Source organism: Macaca fascicularis, chromosome 4, assembly GCF_037993035.2.
Source record: "Macaca fascicularis isolate 582-1 chromosome 4, T2T-MFA8v1.1".
NCBI classification, from domain to species: Eukaryota; Metazoa; Chordata; class Mammalia; order Primates; family Cercopithecidae; genus Macaca; species Macaca fascicularis.
In genome coordinates, this window is record NC_088378.1 from 148,231,938 (window position 1) to 148,250,181 (window position 18,244).

Sequence of the window (18,244 nt, forward strand, 5' to 3'; positions counted from 1 at the left end):
TTAATCTTAACTGAGAATGGGTGGCCCTGCTAATTGATTTGCTTTACCTGTTTTCAAAACACTTTGAGCTAAGAATTTTTCACCCAATTATCACACATGATTAAAAAACAAGATGCTTAAAATGAAAAAAAAAAAAAAAAAACCAGACACCCCTACCTTTACCCTACTTGGTTTCCAGGTCCTTTTCCTCAAAAAATATTTCTAACTGCTTCTGGTTTTGCTAGTTTATTTAAAAAATGACAACTGTTTGAGCCAAATCTATACTTGATACCCATTGTTGGGTTTCTTTAGGTCATTCTGCTGTTCTCTCAGTTTCCCAGGTGTTTTGTGTGTCTTCCTTGTGCTATTAATTTTCCTGTGACCTTGTTGGTCAGATCCACAGAGGCAAATGCAAGTGTTTTTCCTTGCTTCAGAACATGTGCTGTAATCACAATATCTTCTCCTAATTTTGCAGGTGACATGTACCTTGAAAGAAAATGAATACAGTTAACAGCAAATAATTTTTCAAAGGGAAGGTTGTGTGCATCTCACAACAGTGTTCCTATGTAACTTATTTTACTCATAAAAATAGTTTAACAGTAGTATTGGTAAGCTTTTTGTACTATCAAATGTGAATGGCTGGTCCTAAGCAGGTTCTATCTTACCCATTCCTTACCCACACAAGTTTCTTTTCCCAAATATATAAGAGGTTTTCTTGCCTCCCCTTTTTTCCCTTTACGTTTCCCACTTCATATTTATTTGGGGCTGGTGAAAGATCTCCAGCTTTCATTTAACTCTCCTTAACTTCTTAGGTGAAATATCACTTGGTGTCTATACATTGTCCTAGCCATATTTACAATTTATTTGACTCTAAAATGACAATATAACAACTATAAGGAATTGATACGATGTCCTTACAATCTTGGTGATGGATTGTCTATATTTTTAAGAGATGTACATCCTACTCACTTGTAATCGTTATCTTTAACTCAGCTGGCTCCAGCTAATTTAAAAAAAAAATTGGGGAGATGAGGATTGTTTAAAACAAATGTTAATGTTTTAAAGGGAAACATTTCCTTACAGTTTATGTTTCTGCTTTTTAGAAAGAAGCCTTTAAAAAGGGTATGTGTTTTTGCCGTATTCTTAAGGCTTCAGTATTTATGGCTGGGAGGTATAAGAAAGGTGGATCTGGCCAGGCACGATGGCTCATGACTGTAATCCCAGCACTTTGGGAGGCCGAGGCGGGCGGATCACCTGAGGTCAGGAGTTCGAGACCAGCCTGGCCAACATGGGGAAACCCCATTTTTAGTTGAGATACAACTAAAATGCAAAAGTTACAAAATACAAAAGTTAGCCGGGCATGGTGGTGGGCACCTGTAATCTCAGCTACTTTTGAGGCTGAGGCAGGAGAATTGCAGGAACCCAGGAGGCAGAGGTTGCAGTGAGCCGAGATCATGCCACTGGACTCCAGCCTGGGCAACAGAGCAAGATTCCATCTCAACAAAAAAAAAAAAAAAAAGAAAGGTGGATCTTCTTGCTGGAAAGAACAGGCTTTTCTTGAATTCACATACCTTAATGTAAAGAAATGAAAAATGGCATGTTTAGTAGTAGCATGCCCAGTTTATTTCCCTAAGTTTTGTTTTAGAAGTCAAGAAATTTGGCTAACAGACATTAAACTCATGGAAGATAAGGAACCTTTTGTGCTACAGATGAGTAAACATTAAGTCCGGGGAATTTGGAAGTTGGCATTTTGTTAGTAATATTCTAAAATTTCCCCTTTTGTTATTTTGGAACCTCGCTTGTTTTTAACCTAAGTCACAGTCTAACAGGCATCCTCAGTCTGTATAATATAGAACTTGATGTGCAGGGGTGGAGTAAATTTGGTACCATGTCAAGTAAATCAAAGAGTGAATCAAGCGTTAATTGACTGAAACATTATTCATTTACTTTTGAAATAGCTCTAACTTTTGAAAGACCATGTGCTAGTTTTTGTTCAAGGGAATCAGTTTTTGAAGCTTAGGCAGCTCTTGGTGGCCAATGTTTTTGGCAACACATATTTGAAAGGCCAAGACTACGTTTGACTTACCGAAAATTCCTTAGGTTTGTAAAGGCAAAAGTACCTTAGTAGATCATGAAATGCAGTGCTAGGTTTGAAGATCTCTCTGCTCTTAATAGAGACTTTTAGGGAAAATCAAGTCATCAACTAGTCCTACCTCTTATCACATGAAATAAGGACTGCTGAATATGCACACCAGTAACATAAGCAGAGCCTTTCTTTTCTGTACATCTTAATTTCAAAAAGCATTTGGCTGCATCTTGTGATTTGCTTATTGTACCCTCAATTTATTTCCATAAAGAAGGACTAAATGTTTCTTAAGTAAACTTGATAAAAGATTTAGATTCCTTAAAAGCCTACATTGGCTGGGCAAGGTGGCTCACGCCTGTAATCCCAGCCCTTTGGGAGGCCGAGGCGGGCAGATCAGAAGGTCAGGAGATGGAGACCAGCATGGCTAACATGGTGAAGTTCCATCTCTACTAAAAATACAAAAAAATTAGCAGGGCGTGGTGGTGGGCACCTGTAGTCCCAGCTACTTAGGAGGCTGAGGCAGGAGAATGGTGTGAACCCGGGAGGCGGAGCTTGCTGTGAGCCGAGATTGCGCCACTGCACTCCAGCCTGGGCGACAGAGCGAGACTCCGTCTCAAAAAACAAACAAACAAACAAAAAAAAGCCTACATTATTTCCATTACCCTCATACCTTATCACAATGACTCTCTCAACCTAACCTCTCAGTTAGATTTTTCTGTTGCTTAGGTGGAAAAAGCAGTTGTCTTGAAACTAAATCCCTGCGCCCAGCTCTTTAATGAATGGGGCTGCAGTAGTACCAGTTTATGTTGGAATTGAGTTTTTTACATTTTGGAAGTTCGGCCCTGAGGGGCACTGCTCCCTGATCATGTAGTTTAACTCAGAACATGTCTGTGTAGTCACAGGGAGAGATCCAGGATTGCTGCCCATTCTTAACACTTTGGGAGGCTGAGGTGGGTGGACACTTGAGGTCAGGAGTTCAAGACCACTCTGGCCAACATGGTGAAACCCTGTCTCTACTAAAAATGCAAAAATTAGCCCGGCATGGTGGTGCACACCTGTAATCCCAGCTACTAAGGAGGCTGAGGCAGGAGTATTACTTGACCCCCAGAGGCGGAGGTTGAAGTGAGCCAGATTGTGCCACTGCACTCCAGCCTGGGTGACAGAGGGAGACTCCATGTCCAAAAAACCCAACACTAGTGTTCAGTTTGTTAGAGTAAGATTACAATGTGTATATGAACTCTATTTTGAATTGTGTGTACTCAATATAATCCTCGTATTGTTACAAGTGGTATTTTAAAAATTAAATAAAATGTAATTTTTTGTAGAGATGGGGGTCTCGAACTCCTGGCTTCAAGCAATCCTCTTGCCTTGGCCTCCCAAAGCGCTGGGATTATAGGCGCGAGCCGCTGCGTCTGGCCCTGAATGGCACTTTTAAGGACTGTATGAAACAGTATGAGCCATCAGTCTGTGATTTTTCCCCCCTATATCAGTATACACATTAAAAGCTGCATGTTGCTTTTTTGAATGTTTGGGATCATTCCTCTTTTACTATTGATACACTTGAAAATTAACTGCTCTAGTTCTAGATTTTAAGGCTGTGGAATATTTCTTTTTTTTTTTTTTTTTTTTTTTTTTGAGACGGAGTCTCGCTCTGCCACCCAGGCTGGAGTGCAGTGGCCGGATCTCAGCTCACTGCAAGCTCCGCCTCCCGGGTTCACGCCATTCTCCTGCCTCAGCCTCCCAAGTAGCTGGGACTACAGGCGCCCGCCACCTCGCCCGGCTAGTTTTTTGTATTTTTAAGTAGAGACGGGGTTTCACCGTGTCAGCCAGGATGGTCTCGATCTCCTGACCTCGTGATCCGCCCGTCTCGGCCTCCCAAAGTGCTGGGATTACAGGCTTGAGCCACCGCGCCCGGCCTAGGCTGTGGAATATTTCAGGACAAAATCTATAGCTGCACTTAAGGAGATAAGCGGCTAATTGAATCTCATGCGTTACTAATAATATAAATGTGTTTAGTCTCAGTTGTTTAGACAGGTATCACACAGAAGGTATTTGGAATACAGTTTGGATACATACGTTATGTTCATATCGACACTGACTCCGGGTGCTCCCCTTTCCGTGCATAGCAGAGCCATTGTTGATATGTTATCTACTAATGTGGCTGTCAAACCACCATGGAGAGTGCCTAGTGTATTGGTATGCTCTTCTTCTACTTTCATTTCACAAATCACTTTCCCAGGAGCAGCAGAGACAAGAGTAACCTAAGTATAAAAAAAAAGAATCCTGAACATTCATTCTGTAGAATTAGAAAAGCCCAAACAGCCCATGAAGAACAATGGATTGAACTGAATCTTCTGAAAAAAGTTGACTCAGGAATTCAAGTAAATCACCAATCTCTCTGATAGAAACTGACCCTCATGCAAGTTATTTTTAAAGAAAAAGGAGTGTTTAGTGAAAAAATAGTAGTTTTGGCTAATCTCCACTCTTCTGCAGAAATCAAACATTCAGTCTGAGCTTTTCAGTCATATGTATGACGCCTGGCATTTTTTAATGTCTCATTGGACCTTTGACGCCAACAAAGACACCCAGCTGAGATCTGTTAACTCATAATAGTTTCAATTTGTTGTTTCCTAGTTTTGTACAAGCAGAATGATATTAACATTTTAAGTCACTTAATGAACAGTTCAACTTAAAAGACAAATTCAGTCACTGAGTTACTAGCATTTAAGAAAAACTTTTATACTATAAACCCATGTTAGTATAAAGTATAAGTATAACAAATCCAGCAAAGTAAGTTACTGCTTTAAAGGTGTAGCCCTATTTACAGTAAGTATAAGGAAAAAGTATTACATGAAAGATAAACATATACAACAATGTATTTAAAATTTTATGATTTTTGGCTGGGCATGGTGGCTCACGTCTATAATCCCAGCACTTTGGGAGGCTCAGGCGGGTGGATCACGAGGTCAGAGTTTGAGACCAGCCTTACCAACATGGTGAAACCCTGTCTCTACTAAAAATACAAAAATTAGCCGGGTGTGGTGGCGCGCCCCTGTAATCTCAGCTACTCGGGAGGCTGAGGCAGGAGAATCGCTTGAACCTGGGAGGTGGAGATTGCAGTGAGCCGAGATCGTGCCATTGCACTCCAGCCTGGATGACAGAGGGAGACTGTCTCAAAAAAAAAAAAAATTATGATTTTTATATCAAACATCTTTAAAAAGACAACTTATAGAAAGGTAAGTTTTCTTATGTATTTATGTTTAAATTACTAGGAAAAACCACCATGGTATAATATTTAGAACTTAGAGCTGAGCCGTGAATGGAATGTGCCGCATCCAGCAACATTAATTTTCGCTCTCACTAGAGGTGTTCAGGAAGAATATGGATGAATATTTGGTGTGTCTGTTGTATCTGGGAGTAGGGGGATGTCTCAAGTATTAAATGGTTGGTTATATTCTAGATAAGTACCATTTATTAGGCACTGTGATATACTAGGCACTGCGCCAACCACTTACATGTACTATATATAGTAAGGAAGAGACAACATCCATTTGCAGAGAACTTAAATTCAGAGTGATTTATTTTCAAGGTCACCCAAGATGTGATAAAAACTGAGATTTAGATGTAAGTCTTTCTACCTTCTTATCTCCCTAATCACTAACTATATATAAGTAACATCTCTAGGTATATAGTGGCCTTTATGACTCCCACCAGGAAGACATTTGAGAGTTTCACAAACCACCTATTTAGTGGTTTTATTGTTGAAGGCTCTGAAGGAAAACAGAGCCATGCGATATAAAACATCCTAAACAATATTATGTCATGTTTTGCACAACAGGTAAATCAATGTCAAAAATAAATTTTAGAACAGGATCTTTTTTGTTGTTGGTTTTTTTGTTTTGTTTTTTGTTTTGAGACGAAGTCCTTTTCTGTTGCTGAGGCTGGAGTGCAGTGGCTTGATCTCGGCTCACTGCAACCTCTGCCCTCCAGGTTCAAGTGATCCTCCTGCTTCAGCCTCCCAAGTAGCTGGGATTATAGGCACATGCCACCACACTTAGCTAATTTTTGTATTTTTAGGAGAGATGAGCTTTCACCATGTTGGCCAGGCTGGTCTCGAACTCCTGACCTCAGGTGATCCACCGGCCTAGGTCCCAAAATGCTGGGATTAGAGGCATGAGCCACCGCGCCTGGCCTATGATCATCTGTTTATAGCAATAAATGATCTAGCCACAAGATGTCCTCATAAACTAATAATACACAACCGAGCAATAATAAGGTGTAAACTCACTTCATTCACACATTTATGTGATTCTTTATAGGAGGCATTGGCAATGTAAAAAATGAATGAAGTTTAATCCCTGCTCTTAGCGGGTTCAGTGTCTAAAGAAAGAGATAAGCACATAAACTGCAGTGGAAGAAACTGTTGTAGACAGAATAAATACAGGTTTCTTGGAGTAAAGATATCCAACTTTTGAAAGTGTGTATTTCCAAGGAAAAGACATTAGGAAAGGCTTCCTGGAGAATGACAGCTGAGTCTTGAACAACAGGCAGGAGTTAGCCAGGTGAAGATAAGGGGAAAATCCAGGCAGTTTAAGAAATAGAACTAAGGCCAGGCGCGGTGGCTCAAGCCTGTAATCCCAGCACTTTGGGAGGCCGAGACGGGCGGATCACGAGGTCAGGAGATCGAGACCATCCTGGCTAACACGGTGAAACCCCGTCTCTACTAAAAATACAAAAAACTAGCCGGGCGAGGTGGCGGGCGCCTGTAGTCCCAGCTACTCAAAAAAAAAAAAAAAAAAAAAGAAAAAAAGAAATAGAACTAAATATGAGCGGCTTGTAGACAGCAAAGGTAGTTTTAATGTGTTGTTTTTGTTTTTGTTTTTTGAGATAGAGTCTTGCTCTGTCACCCAGGCTGGAGTGCACTGGGCGTAATCTTGGCTCACTGTAACCTTTGCCTCCCAGGTTCAAGTGATTCTCCTGCCTCAGCCTCCAGAATAGCTGGACTACAGGTGCGTGCCACCACACCTGGCTAATTTTTGTATTTTTAGTAGAGATGGGGTTTTGCCATGTTAGCCAGGCTGGTCTTGAACTCTTGACCTCAGGTGATCCACCCGCCTCGGCCTTCCAAAATGCTGGGATGACAGGCATGAGCCACTGCACCTCAGTTTTAATGTATTTTAAGGCACAGTTTGTTCAGTAAAGCTTAGTTCTTAAAGTTCCATTTGATTACCTAACTTTGGCTGGGATGGCAAAATGTAAGACAAATATCAGTTAGATTTTTCTAGTACAGAATACTGGTTTTGATTTTTTCCCCCCAACTTGAAAGGCCAAAGGACATACTAATAAAATTGTTTTAAAATTTACATTGGAATAGAGAAAATTTTGTACTGGGAAGCCTGATATGGCAATATAAATGCCTTTATATATTCAATTCTTGTCTCCTCAAGTCAAATAAGAGAATTAAACCGACGGAAGATGATGAAGGAATGTCCCGCCCAACCTCCCAGAGCTAATAAGTAGTCTTGTTGGGGAAGAGGCCAATGCAAAGCTAACTTCTTTCTGATGAAGAAGGGGAACAGGGAGAGAACCCTGTGAAAAAAACATGTCAGCCTTGTTAAGATGGGCTGTAGGGCACACACTTGTTTATTCAGTTATAGCAACATAGCTAACTCCATGTTAGAGACCATGCTGAGCAATTTGCCATGTGCTGTCTCAGTGCTGCCAATGTCTGAAGTGAATACTATTGTCTTCATTTGACAGATGAGAAACCGCTAGTCTAAGTTTAACTAGGATGTCTCAGGTTTAACCATTATGCAAAACAGCCTGCCCTCACATATCACCTGGACTGCTACAGACAACTGGGTCCGGATTCCTTAGGTGTCTCGGTAAAGATGGTATGGAGGCTTTTATGATGTCAAGGGGTCAAAAATTTACCTGCCATGGCCTAACCATACAGAGAACTGTCCAGATATGTTCAGTCCCAGGATCCTGCAGGTTGGACAATTGCAATAGGTTGGCAAGAACTTTTATGGATCAGCACTATTTGCCACAATGGGCTCCTCAGTATATCATAAAAATGCTTCCATGTACACATGCATATACAGTAATCTGTCCCTTTCATATATGGCCTTGTATCATGCTGTCTCTTTCTTGTACTTCATGCATTCATATGAGTTTATATGACTTCGTCTGTGTCATCCCAGCACTTTGGGAGGCCGAGGCAGGCAGATCACTTGAGGTCAATAGTTCAAGACCAGCCTGGCCCACATGGTGAAACTCTCTCTACTAAAAATACAAAATCAGCCAAGCATGGTAGGGCACGCCTGTAATCCCAACTACTTGGGAGGCTGAGGCAGGAGAATCCCTCGAGCCTGGGAGGCGGATGTTGTGGTTAGCTGAGTTCACACCACTACGCTCCAGCCTAGGTGACAGAGTGAGACTCCGTCTCAAAAAAGACTCAGGTTGCCATAGCCCCTCACCCTCTCCCATCCGAGCTAAAATTCATCACAAAGAGACACTCCACGTGACACAGAGTCTGTCCTCGCTTTTTCAGTAAAGATAGGGAGAAGGCTGCCTAATAACAGCAGTGAAGAGGCTGTTATTCATCACTGAGATGGTCCTTTATGAAGCTGAGTACCAAGAATTTTCTTGAAGCCTTGGCATTTCAGATCATTCTGGTCTTTAAAAGAGTTGCATTCTGCTGAGCAGTGGGATAAATAAAGAAGCCACTGCCATCACTGTAAGTGCTGCTGGCTGCTGTGCAACTCACCACCTCTGCCTCTGCTAAACAGATACAGGAATGTATGTCTCTGGCTCAGTAAGGGTGTCTGTAATGGGCCTAAAGCACAGGAGTGTGACATATGGTATGAGAAAATCTGTGTACATAAACATGTGAGCCACCCCAAAAAGAAGACTGTATACAGAAGCATAGAGAAAAACAGTCAGTCTTAATGGATGAGAATTTTCTATGTGTATATTTGTGAATAAGGCTGTTTTCAAGCAATTTTCCCTGATGATGGACGTTGCTAACTTTCTGTGTGACACTGCAGATGACAGGAGTTCTAAGGACAGTGTATGAATGCACTTTCATATAAGCAGGAAAGGAGGTAAAAAGACAGGATGTGGCAGTGTGAAGGGGTAGCAACAGCAACAAACACAGATGACATTTATGTTCAAGGGGCCCTAAAAAGGTATATGCTATAAAAGTACCATGGTTCAACCATATTGCTGTTATCAGTCCAGCATTTCTGCTTTATAATGTATGTTCTAGTAGCTTCATTACACAGGTGATTTCCGCTTAATGGTTAAGAGTAGTGGTTCTGGAAGCAGACTTAGGCGAGACCCTGAACTGAGGATTCTCCATCTATAGAGATAACGTACTGTACTGCCCTTAATAGAGTTTTGTAAAAATTAAGATTAAAATTCAAATTAGGACAAGGCCTGGTACATCACAGGTGATCAAAACACTTTAATTTTGGGAGACTGAGGCAGGAGGATTGCTTGAGTCCAGGAGTTTGAGACCAGCCTGGGCAACTGAGCAAGAACCCAACTCTATAAAAATTTTAAACAATGAGCCAGGCATGGTGGCATGTGCCTGTAGTCCCAGCTCCCAGGGAATCTGGGGTGGGGAGCATCGCTTGAGCCCGAGAGGTCAAGGTTATAGTAAGCTGGGATCGTGCCACTGCACTACAGCTTGGGTGACAAGAGTGAGACCCTGTCCCCAAAATAACAACACTTTAATTTGCATCCTTATTATAAAAACTATTATTAAACAGAAATTTTCGTTTATATAATTTGGCATGTGTTTTCTTAAAATTATTTCTATTGCTGAGGTCAGCTATGACCTAACTACAAAACTCAAAGGACCCTTGGCAGCCTCTCTCTTCCTTCAGTGACCTCTCAGCATTAGGTGACATCATGAACTTTTCCTGGGCTTCCCTTAACTCTCATGACACCACCTCCTCCTGGCTTTCCTCCTACTCTACCAGCCACTCCCCAGTCTCCTTTGCTGGCTCTTAAGTCTTAGATTTAACTACTCATTCAAAGACCAGACTTGATATTGGATTTACTCAGAAGGATATAGGATATATTTCTCTCCTGAGTTGTTGCAGTTAACTTCCAATTTATCTCCCTATTTCTGCCCTTGCCACCACCCCCATGTTTGGTCTCAATATTAGCAACAAGAGTGCTCCTTTGAAAATATAAACAGTGCTTGACAGAAAACAACAGTGCAAAAGTGATATGCATTCAGCATGATCCTTGACTTTATGTTCAGATAAAACTATTGTTAAGTTGAAAGTATCTCAATCTATGATGGGCTTATCCCAATGCGACCCCATCGTAAGTCAAAGAGCAGCTGTAGAAGTCAAATTATGTTACTTGTCTGCTTGAAACCCTCTCTAATGGAGCCCTCAAACAATGAAAAGCACAGCAATGGAAAGTCTGAGGGCCTTAACACTTTCTATTGCCCTTCCTGGAACACTCTTCTCCTTCAATATTCATGACTTTTTCAGGTCTTTATTGAAATGTCACTGTTTCAGTGATATCTTTCCAGTTAAGATTTAAAATTGAACTTCTTAAAAAAAAGAACTTACAGGAATATACATCTTGGGGCAGGGTGGGGGGTGGATTTAAGTTCTCCTGCACCAATACTCTATCTTCCACCTTTATTTTCCTTTATAGCAATTATCACCATCTAACATACTATGTATTTCCTTTACCTATTTTGTTTAGTGTTTGATTTGCTCCACTAAAATAGACCTTCCACTGCGTGCAGGGGTTTTTGTCAGTTGTGTTCACTGATGTATCTCCAGTACCCAGACGAGCAATGTTTTAGTAGCTAACATACATTCTTTCCTGAAGGAATGTATGTCTCTGGCTCAGTAAGGGTGTAGGCACACAGTAGGCACCCAAATATTTGTTGAGTGAATGAATATACTGAAACTTGAAGGTCAACGAGGAGCATTCTATAACAATATGCCCAATATTTAGTGACTTCAGCAACTAACTGAACAAACTATAGGGAGAATATTCTATGTAAAAGGCATTCGACTGGGCACCTTCCACTAGGCACTAAAGTTCCCTTTGACAAATGGTTATTAAGCATATGGACTTGTTCCCAAGGAAAAAGTACAGAGGGAAGACAAACAAATCAGCAGATATTTTCAATAATATACAGAAAGTTCTATAACAAAAGTTAGTCAAGGTGTAGAAGTAGATCAGAGGAAGACATTCGGGCTGCCAGGGAGGGCTTCTCAGAGGTAGCAGGTGTCACCTGCAAAGGACTTGAAGGATGAGTGAAAATGGCAGGCAAATGGGGCAAGGGTAGAGGATCCAAAGGTGAGCCTTAGTCCTCAGGGAGTGTACAAAACAGCAAGGGTTATAAGAGAACGCCAAAAATAACAAGAGTTGCTCAACTAATCCCATGGAAAGCAACACAAAGCCCTAGGGAAGAGCAAACAGGAATTAAATTAAACATTCCCTGCAGGTTAGTTAGCTAAGCTTAAGTAACCCTGCTTTTGTTCATTGAAATAGTGGTGGTGGTGACAGATATGCTACCAAAGAATAAAAACAATTACTATCCCACTAAAACAAATTTTAATGATTAAAAAAATCACTATATTTTTCTTCCCCAAAGGCTGATAAGTGGCAGATTTTATTGAATCATTCTGGAATGCCTATAAAGGTGGGTGCTCTGAAGGCCTGCATCACATGGATCTCATTGGCAAGACTTCTCTCATACACAGGTTCTCTACTGCCTTGAACCTGGAAAAAGTGGGCTGATAGGGAAGGAGCCTTTCTTATCCTGTCTTCCACAGATTGAGGATTTGGGAAATGTTTGTTCACACTTCCAGTTCTCCTTTAAAGAGGGAAAGCACAAACTGTGGGGAATTTTTGCAGCTGAGCTTCAGTTTGGAATCTAGTACGGTAGTTCCCAGGAGGGGATGATGCTCTGAATGCAAATATGGCAGACCAAGGCCAGGGGAGCAGCCCATTTGTCATACAAAGCAAAACAGGCACAAAGAAGTTTAAATCATCCCTGTTCCCTTTGTATGCTACAAAGTCCTGGAACTCCTAGGATGGTCAAGTAATAACTGCAGTTTTTCTTCAGTGTTCTGTTTTTAATTCAGCAGTAGCTCAGAGGATCTACAAAGAAAGAATTAAATCTTGACTATCTTCCATGGCAGAGAAAATATATTCATCATTTCTCTTGAAATTGGTCATTCATTCACTACTGCTAAAATTATAATTTTACAAAATAGTTATATTTGCTGTGAGTTTATGCCACGTTCCTTTCCCCTACAATATGAATAACTCTTGAGTTCATTATTTCACAAATTGTATGTTGATTCCTTAAATCCTATCTCTGAGTCATCTAACTTACTGTTTTTATTAAATTTTTAATTATAAAAATAAAAACATTCATTTTACATATATAAAGCAGTATAGAAGTACAATTTCCTACCTACTACCCTTTCAGTGCTGAATATCATTCTATACCATTCCCTAGGCTTACTCATATATACACAATTTTTTAAAGGGTATTTTTCTTACCTTTTATTCAATTACAAAAATGGGATATTACGTACATTACTTGGCAGCTTTCATTTTCTCTTCCCAATGTATCACAGTCATTTCTCTAGCTCAATTTATTTGTTTTTAATTTTTTTTAGAGATGGGGTCTCTCTATTTTGCCCAGGCTGGACTCAAACTCCTGGGCTTAAGTGACCCAAAAAGAGAAGGCACGACACCATGCGCAGCCTCCAGCCCAATGTATAGAGATCTCTTTCAATAGCTGTGTGGTATTCCCTACTATGAATATACTAGAATTTGTCAAGCTATTTCTTAAAATATGTGTTATTTCTATATTTTTTTACCATCACAAAGATGCTTTATTTGTATAGGATAGATTGACAAAATTAGATAGCTGGGTATAAGAGTATATATTTTAAAGTTTTTTTTTTTTTTTTATGTTTTGTTTTTTTGAGACAGTCTCTTTCTTGTTGCCCAGGCTGGAGTGCAGTGGTGCGATCTCAGCTCATTATAGCCTCCACCTCCCGGGTTCAAACAATTCTTCTGCCTCAGTCTCCTGAGTAGTTGGGACTACAGGCACCACCATCATGCCCGGCTAATTTTTGCATTTTTAGTAGAGACGAGGTTTCACCATGTTGGCCGGGCTGGTCTCGAACTCCTGACTTCTAGTGATCCGCCCTCCTCGGCCTCCTAAATCCCAAAATCCAAAGGGATTACAGGTGTGAACCACCGCGTCCAGCCATATTTTAAATTTAACAGATCTGCCAGATTTTCCAACAGTAATGAATATGTTGTTTCCTCATTGGTTAACAATAATGCATATTACCTTAATTTTTACACTCTGACAAGCAAAACATAGTATCTCATGGTTTTAATTAGCATTAGCCAGACTCACAGTGCTTTTAAGCATCCTTTAATGTTTATTGCCTTTTTTCTGTGAATAGCCTCTTTATGTCTTTTGTGCCTACTTACCTATTACAGTCTGTCTCTACAGTTCTTTTTACCTATCAAATTTTAACACCAATTCATATGGTGAAATTCCAGACTGTTGTATTTTGACTTTTATTGTATCTCTTGCCATAAAAAGATGAGTTCAGATGAACAAAGTGCATACTGCCTGACACATAGTGCTATGTAGATGTTTTTAAAAATAAACGATTGAAAGTTCTTTTTAAGGTTGTGCACAACATTTAATGACATGCTCCTGTTAGAAAATCACTGTTAAGATGTGACTTATAGTAACACAGGACTCAGTCACATGCAGTTACTGTGATTTCTTTTACTAATTCTCCCAGGGTTGGACATTTAGGTTATTTCCCTTCAGACAATTTTTTTTTTTTTTGAGACAGGGTCTCACTTTGTTGCCCAGGCTGGAGTGCAGTGGCATGATCATAGCTCAATGCAGCCTCGACCTGCTGGGTTCAAGGGTTCCTCTCACCTTAGCCTCCTGTGCAGCTGGGGCCACAGGCACACACCACCACACCTGGTTAATTTTTAAAATTTTTTTGTAGAGTCGAGGTCTCATTTTGTTGCCTAGGCTGGTCTCAACCTTCTGGGCTCAAGCTATCCTACTGCGTTCGCCTCCCAAAGTGTTGGAATTACAGGTATGGGCCACCATGCCCAGCTATTTCCCACTTTTGATATCACAAATAATGCTGCAACAAATTTTTTTGTACATAGATCTTTGAAAAAAAAATGCCTTATTTTGTCTTGGGTACTGCTTATACATAAGACAGTTTTAATGACCAATGAACTTGAAAATATCTATTGGCATATCATGTTGATAAATTTTGAATATCACTGCCCTTTTGTAGTCAGTCCAAAATCTGTAAGTTCTTCTATTAATAGTAAGTATAAGATCTATTCTTCTGGCTGGGCGTGGTGGCTCACGCCTATAATCCTAGCACTTTGGGAGGCTGAGGCAGGAGGATCACTTGAGGTCAGGAGTTTGAGACCAGCCTGGCCAACATGGTGAAACCCCATCTCTACTAAAATACAAAAATTAGCCAGGCATGGTAGTACATGCCTGTAATCCCAGCTGCTATGGAGGCTGAAGCAGGAGAAATGCTTGAACCTGGGAGGCACAGGTTGCAGTGAGCCGAGATTGTGCCATTGCACTCCAGCCTAGGCAACAAAGTGAGACTCTGTCTCAAAAAAAAAAAAAAGAAAAAAAGATCTATTCTTACCTTTCTAACCATTTCTGTCTTCTTTACATGCTTTCTTTCTCTCAAGCCTGTATGTCTTTCAGGTTCAGTCCTAAATCTTCACTGCTTCTCTCCAGTGTGTTCCTCCTCTTGACATCTCATTCAGGTATTCACCTTCATCACTCATTTCCATAAAGATGACTTTATACTTTGCCTTCTTTTGGAATTCCACTCCTTATTTCTACGTGTGTTGGACTCCACATGGTATTTCTGGACCCTAGCACAGTGCCTATCAGTTGATATTCCCAATGTATGTTCCTCCACATGTGTTACTGTGGGAGGAAAGTTTCAATGGCGAATAACTTAAACACGATAATGTTAAGCATATTTATTTACTGCAGAACAACTCAAAAGTTTTAATATGTAAAAGGGATACAATATCTCCACCTACATGAAGTACCTACAGTAGTCAGTTCATAGAGACAGAAAGTAGAATGGTGGTAGCCAGAGCTGGGGGCAAGGAGAAATGGAGAGTTATTTTTTAATAGGTCATAGTTCCAGTTTTGCAAGATGGAAAGAGTTTCTGGAGATGGATAGTGGTGCAAAACAATGAGGATGTAATTAATATTAGAAAACTGTACACTTAGAAATGGTTAAGATGGTGTGTGTTTCCTCCAAATCTCATGTTGAAATGTGATCCCTAATGCTGAGGTAGGGCCTAGTGAGAGGTGTTTGGGTAATGGGAATAGATCTCTCACAAATGGCTTCGTGCCCTTCTTGCTCATGCAAGATCTGATTGTTTAAAAGAGTGTAGCAGCCTAAGCAACAAAGTGAGGCCTGTTTTTACAAAAAATTTTTAAAAATAGCTGGATGTGGTGGCATGCTCCTGTGGTCCCAGCTACGTGGGAGGCTGAGGCAAGGAGGATTGCTTGAGCCCAGGAGGCTGAGGCTGCAGTGAGCTGTGAATGTGCCACTGTACTCTAGCCTGGGTGACAGGGTGAGATCCTGTAAGAAAAAAGAAAAGAAGAGAAGAGAGAAAAGAGAGAGAAGAAAAGATAGAAAGAGTAAGAGAAAGAAAGGAGAGAGAGAAAGAAAGAAAAAAAGAAAGAAAAGAAAAAGAATAGAATAAAATAGAAAAGAAAAGAAAAAAAAAAAGAGTGTGGCACTCCCTCTCTCTTGCCATCTGATGCACCTGCTCCGCTTTGCTTTCAGACATGATTGTAAGCTTCCCAAGGCCCTCATCCAGAAGCAAGCACCCCACTTCTTGTACAGCCTGCAGAATTGTCGGTCAAAATAAGACTCTTTTCTTTATAAATTACCCAGTCTCAGGTATTCCTTTATAGCAACGCAAATGCACTAACACAGGTATTACATTTTATGTTATGTGTATTTTACCAAATTTTTTAAAAAAGGATACATCAGTGTTTACTGAACTTACTTATTCATGAAACTCTTTTTGTAAACAGTACCTCTGATGGCCCTCTTCCTGGCAGCAGGAGTGGGAGAACTTGGGAAAAGAAAGGGAAACAGGATGACAGACAGAGAGGAAAATAGAGTGCAAATGAGAGAGAGAGAGACAGAAAAATAGAGGGAAAGAGTAAGTAAGAGAGAAACTGGAAGAGACAGAAATCAAAGTAAGACACAGAGGGTGAAACTAGAAAAAGAAATAGTGTAAAAGGAAGGCAGAAAGTTAAGACATGTTGAAGATTGTCTGTGAAAATCGTAAGAAAAGCTATAAAAGGGAATTTATGCAAGAAATATTGTATAATTTAAAAGTAGGCCTCCTGAATGTAAAATTATTTTAAAAAACAGTTCATGTACAAGATATGTAAAAAAATATATACTTTTAATAACAGGATTATAAGGAGGCATAATATGGATTTTTACCTATGTTAAAGGCGAAAAAAATTTTTTTTTGTTTTAAAGGTTTAAGCAAGTTTTAAAATGTTAATTATAAAGAAAATTCTGTGTATAAACATATCGGCTAAAGTTAAAGGGGTGTCATCCAGTTTTTCTGTGAACTGGACATTAAAATCAAAGCACAATAGATTTTTCTTAAAGCACTAACCTGCTCTTCAACAAAAATTATAAAAAGTTAAAAAGAGTCTATAAAAGTCTTACCTTATAGTCAGACATTAAAATTCGGTAAATAATGTCTACAAGATTTTATTAAAATTACATTTAACATTAATGGCACATTAATATAAAGGTAAATTTTAACTTATCTAGCATAAACTCATACAAAAACATTGTCAAATATCAAATGGTGTTTGGCTTTCTTAAGGCCTAAAGGCAGCCAGGTAAGTCACAAGGCTCCTTATCCCCAAGGCCACGGCGCACAGGGGCGATGAAGGCCACAAGAAGGCCAAACATTAAAAGGGGGCAGGGCTGCAGCGCCCCCTAGGCGGCGCTGAGTGGGAATAGAGCAAGGGGCATCACCATGAGGCCTCAAGCCCAAGCCCCAGGATATGCAGCGGAAATTATATACTTAATGTATTTTCTACTTTCTCTTCCCTTGGAACTAAAAGTCTTTTAGAATTTCCAGTACACCAGCACCAGCCTGAAAACCACACCCTAATCAAAAGACAGAAAGAAAAAGAAACTCAAGCCAGCCTAGGAAGAACCCTATTTTATGCTATTAACCACTGAGACCGCCATCTGCATAGCCGAGAAAAAAATGGACCATCATACTCGAGTCAAGAAAACATCTTCCTCTCAGAATCATACTAGAATCAAATCCTACTAAGTTAAAGAAAGCTTAATTTTCATATACCTTCTATATTGCTTCCTTTCCTTTCCTTGTTCTGTTACCAGCTCCTTTGTAACTAAGTCTGACTCACCTCAGACCATTGCCTTTAATGCTTGCTCTGTCATACCTTGTGGAAATGTGAAAGATCAGCAACAGCTAGCCTTTTCACACAAGCATTTATGTCCCAGCGCTCTAATTGACACAGTTACCCCTAGCACTCTTTGTTGTAATGACCTGCAGAAAAGACATCAATTTTCTGCTCCTACAGCCTGGCAACCTTGTAGTAAATGGGACTACGTCCCTTAAACTACTCAGGAGCAAAGTTGACTTTCATGAAAAAGGTTTGTGCAGATCTAAAACCCCTCATCTATTTCACTAAAAGGACTACCCCTTCTAACTGTCAGCATTATCAATATAACCCTGTCCTTCTCTTCATCACCACGTCCACCCTAACTCACTCTAGACCTGCCCTTAGTCGCTTCTATGGTATGGGGATTGACATAAATGGAAAAGACCCCCTAGGTATTTTTAAAAGACGCATTTTCCCCCATCTCCCCCTTCTTCAGTAGCCTCAGTTCTGGATCCCACACCAGTTGCTCCTACATCTAATAAAAGTAGGTTGTCTATTTCAAAAATAAGAGATCTAAGACAGACCTTAGCCATCAAGACAAAATATCAAGATGCAAATGCCTGGCTGAAATGGATTAAATAATCCGTTTGCACTTTAAATAAAAGCGATTATTATGCTTGTAC

General features: G+C 40.1%; 1 protein-coding gene across 1 annotated transcript in view; it reads right to left on the bottom strand.

Moving 5' to 3' along the window:
• Positions 1-209: 209 nt before the first annotated feature.
• ACOT13 (acyl-CoA thioesterase 13) overlaps positions 210-18,244 on the bottom strand; it is a 31,012-nt gene continuing 12,977 nt past the window's right edge. Inside the window, exons 2-3 of the mRNA XM_005553905.5 lie at positions 4,142-4,326; positions 210-465 (exon numbers count right to left, since the gene is read on the bottom strand). Coding sequence (XP_005553962.1) covers positions 309-465; positions 4,142-4,326 — 342 coding nt within the window. The 3' untranslated portion in view covers positions 210-308. The remainder of the gene's footprint in view (positions 466-4,141; positions 4,327-18,244) is intronic.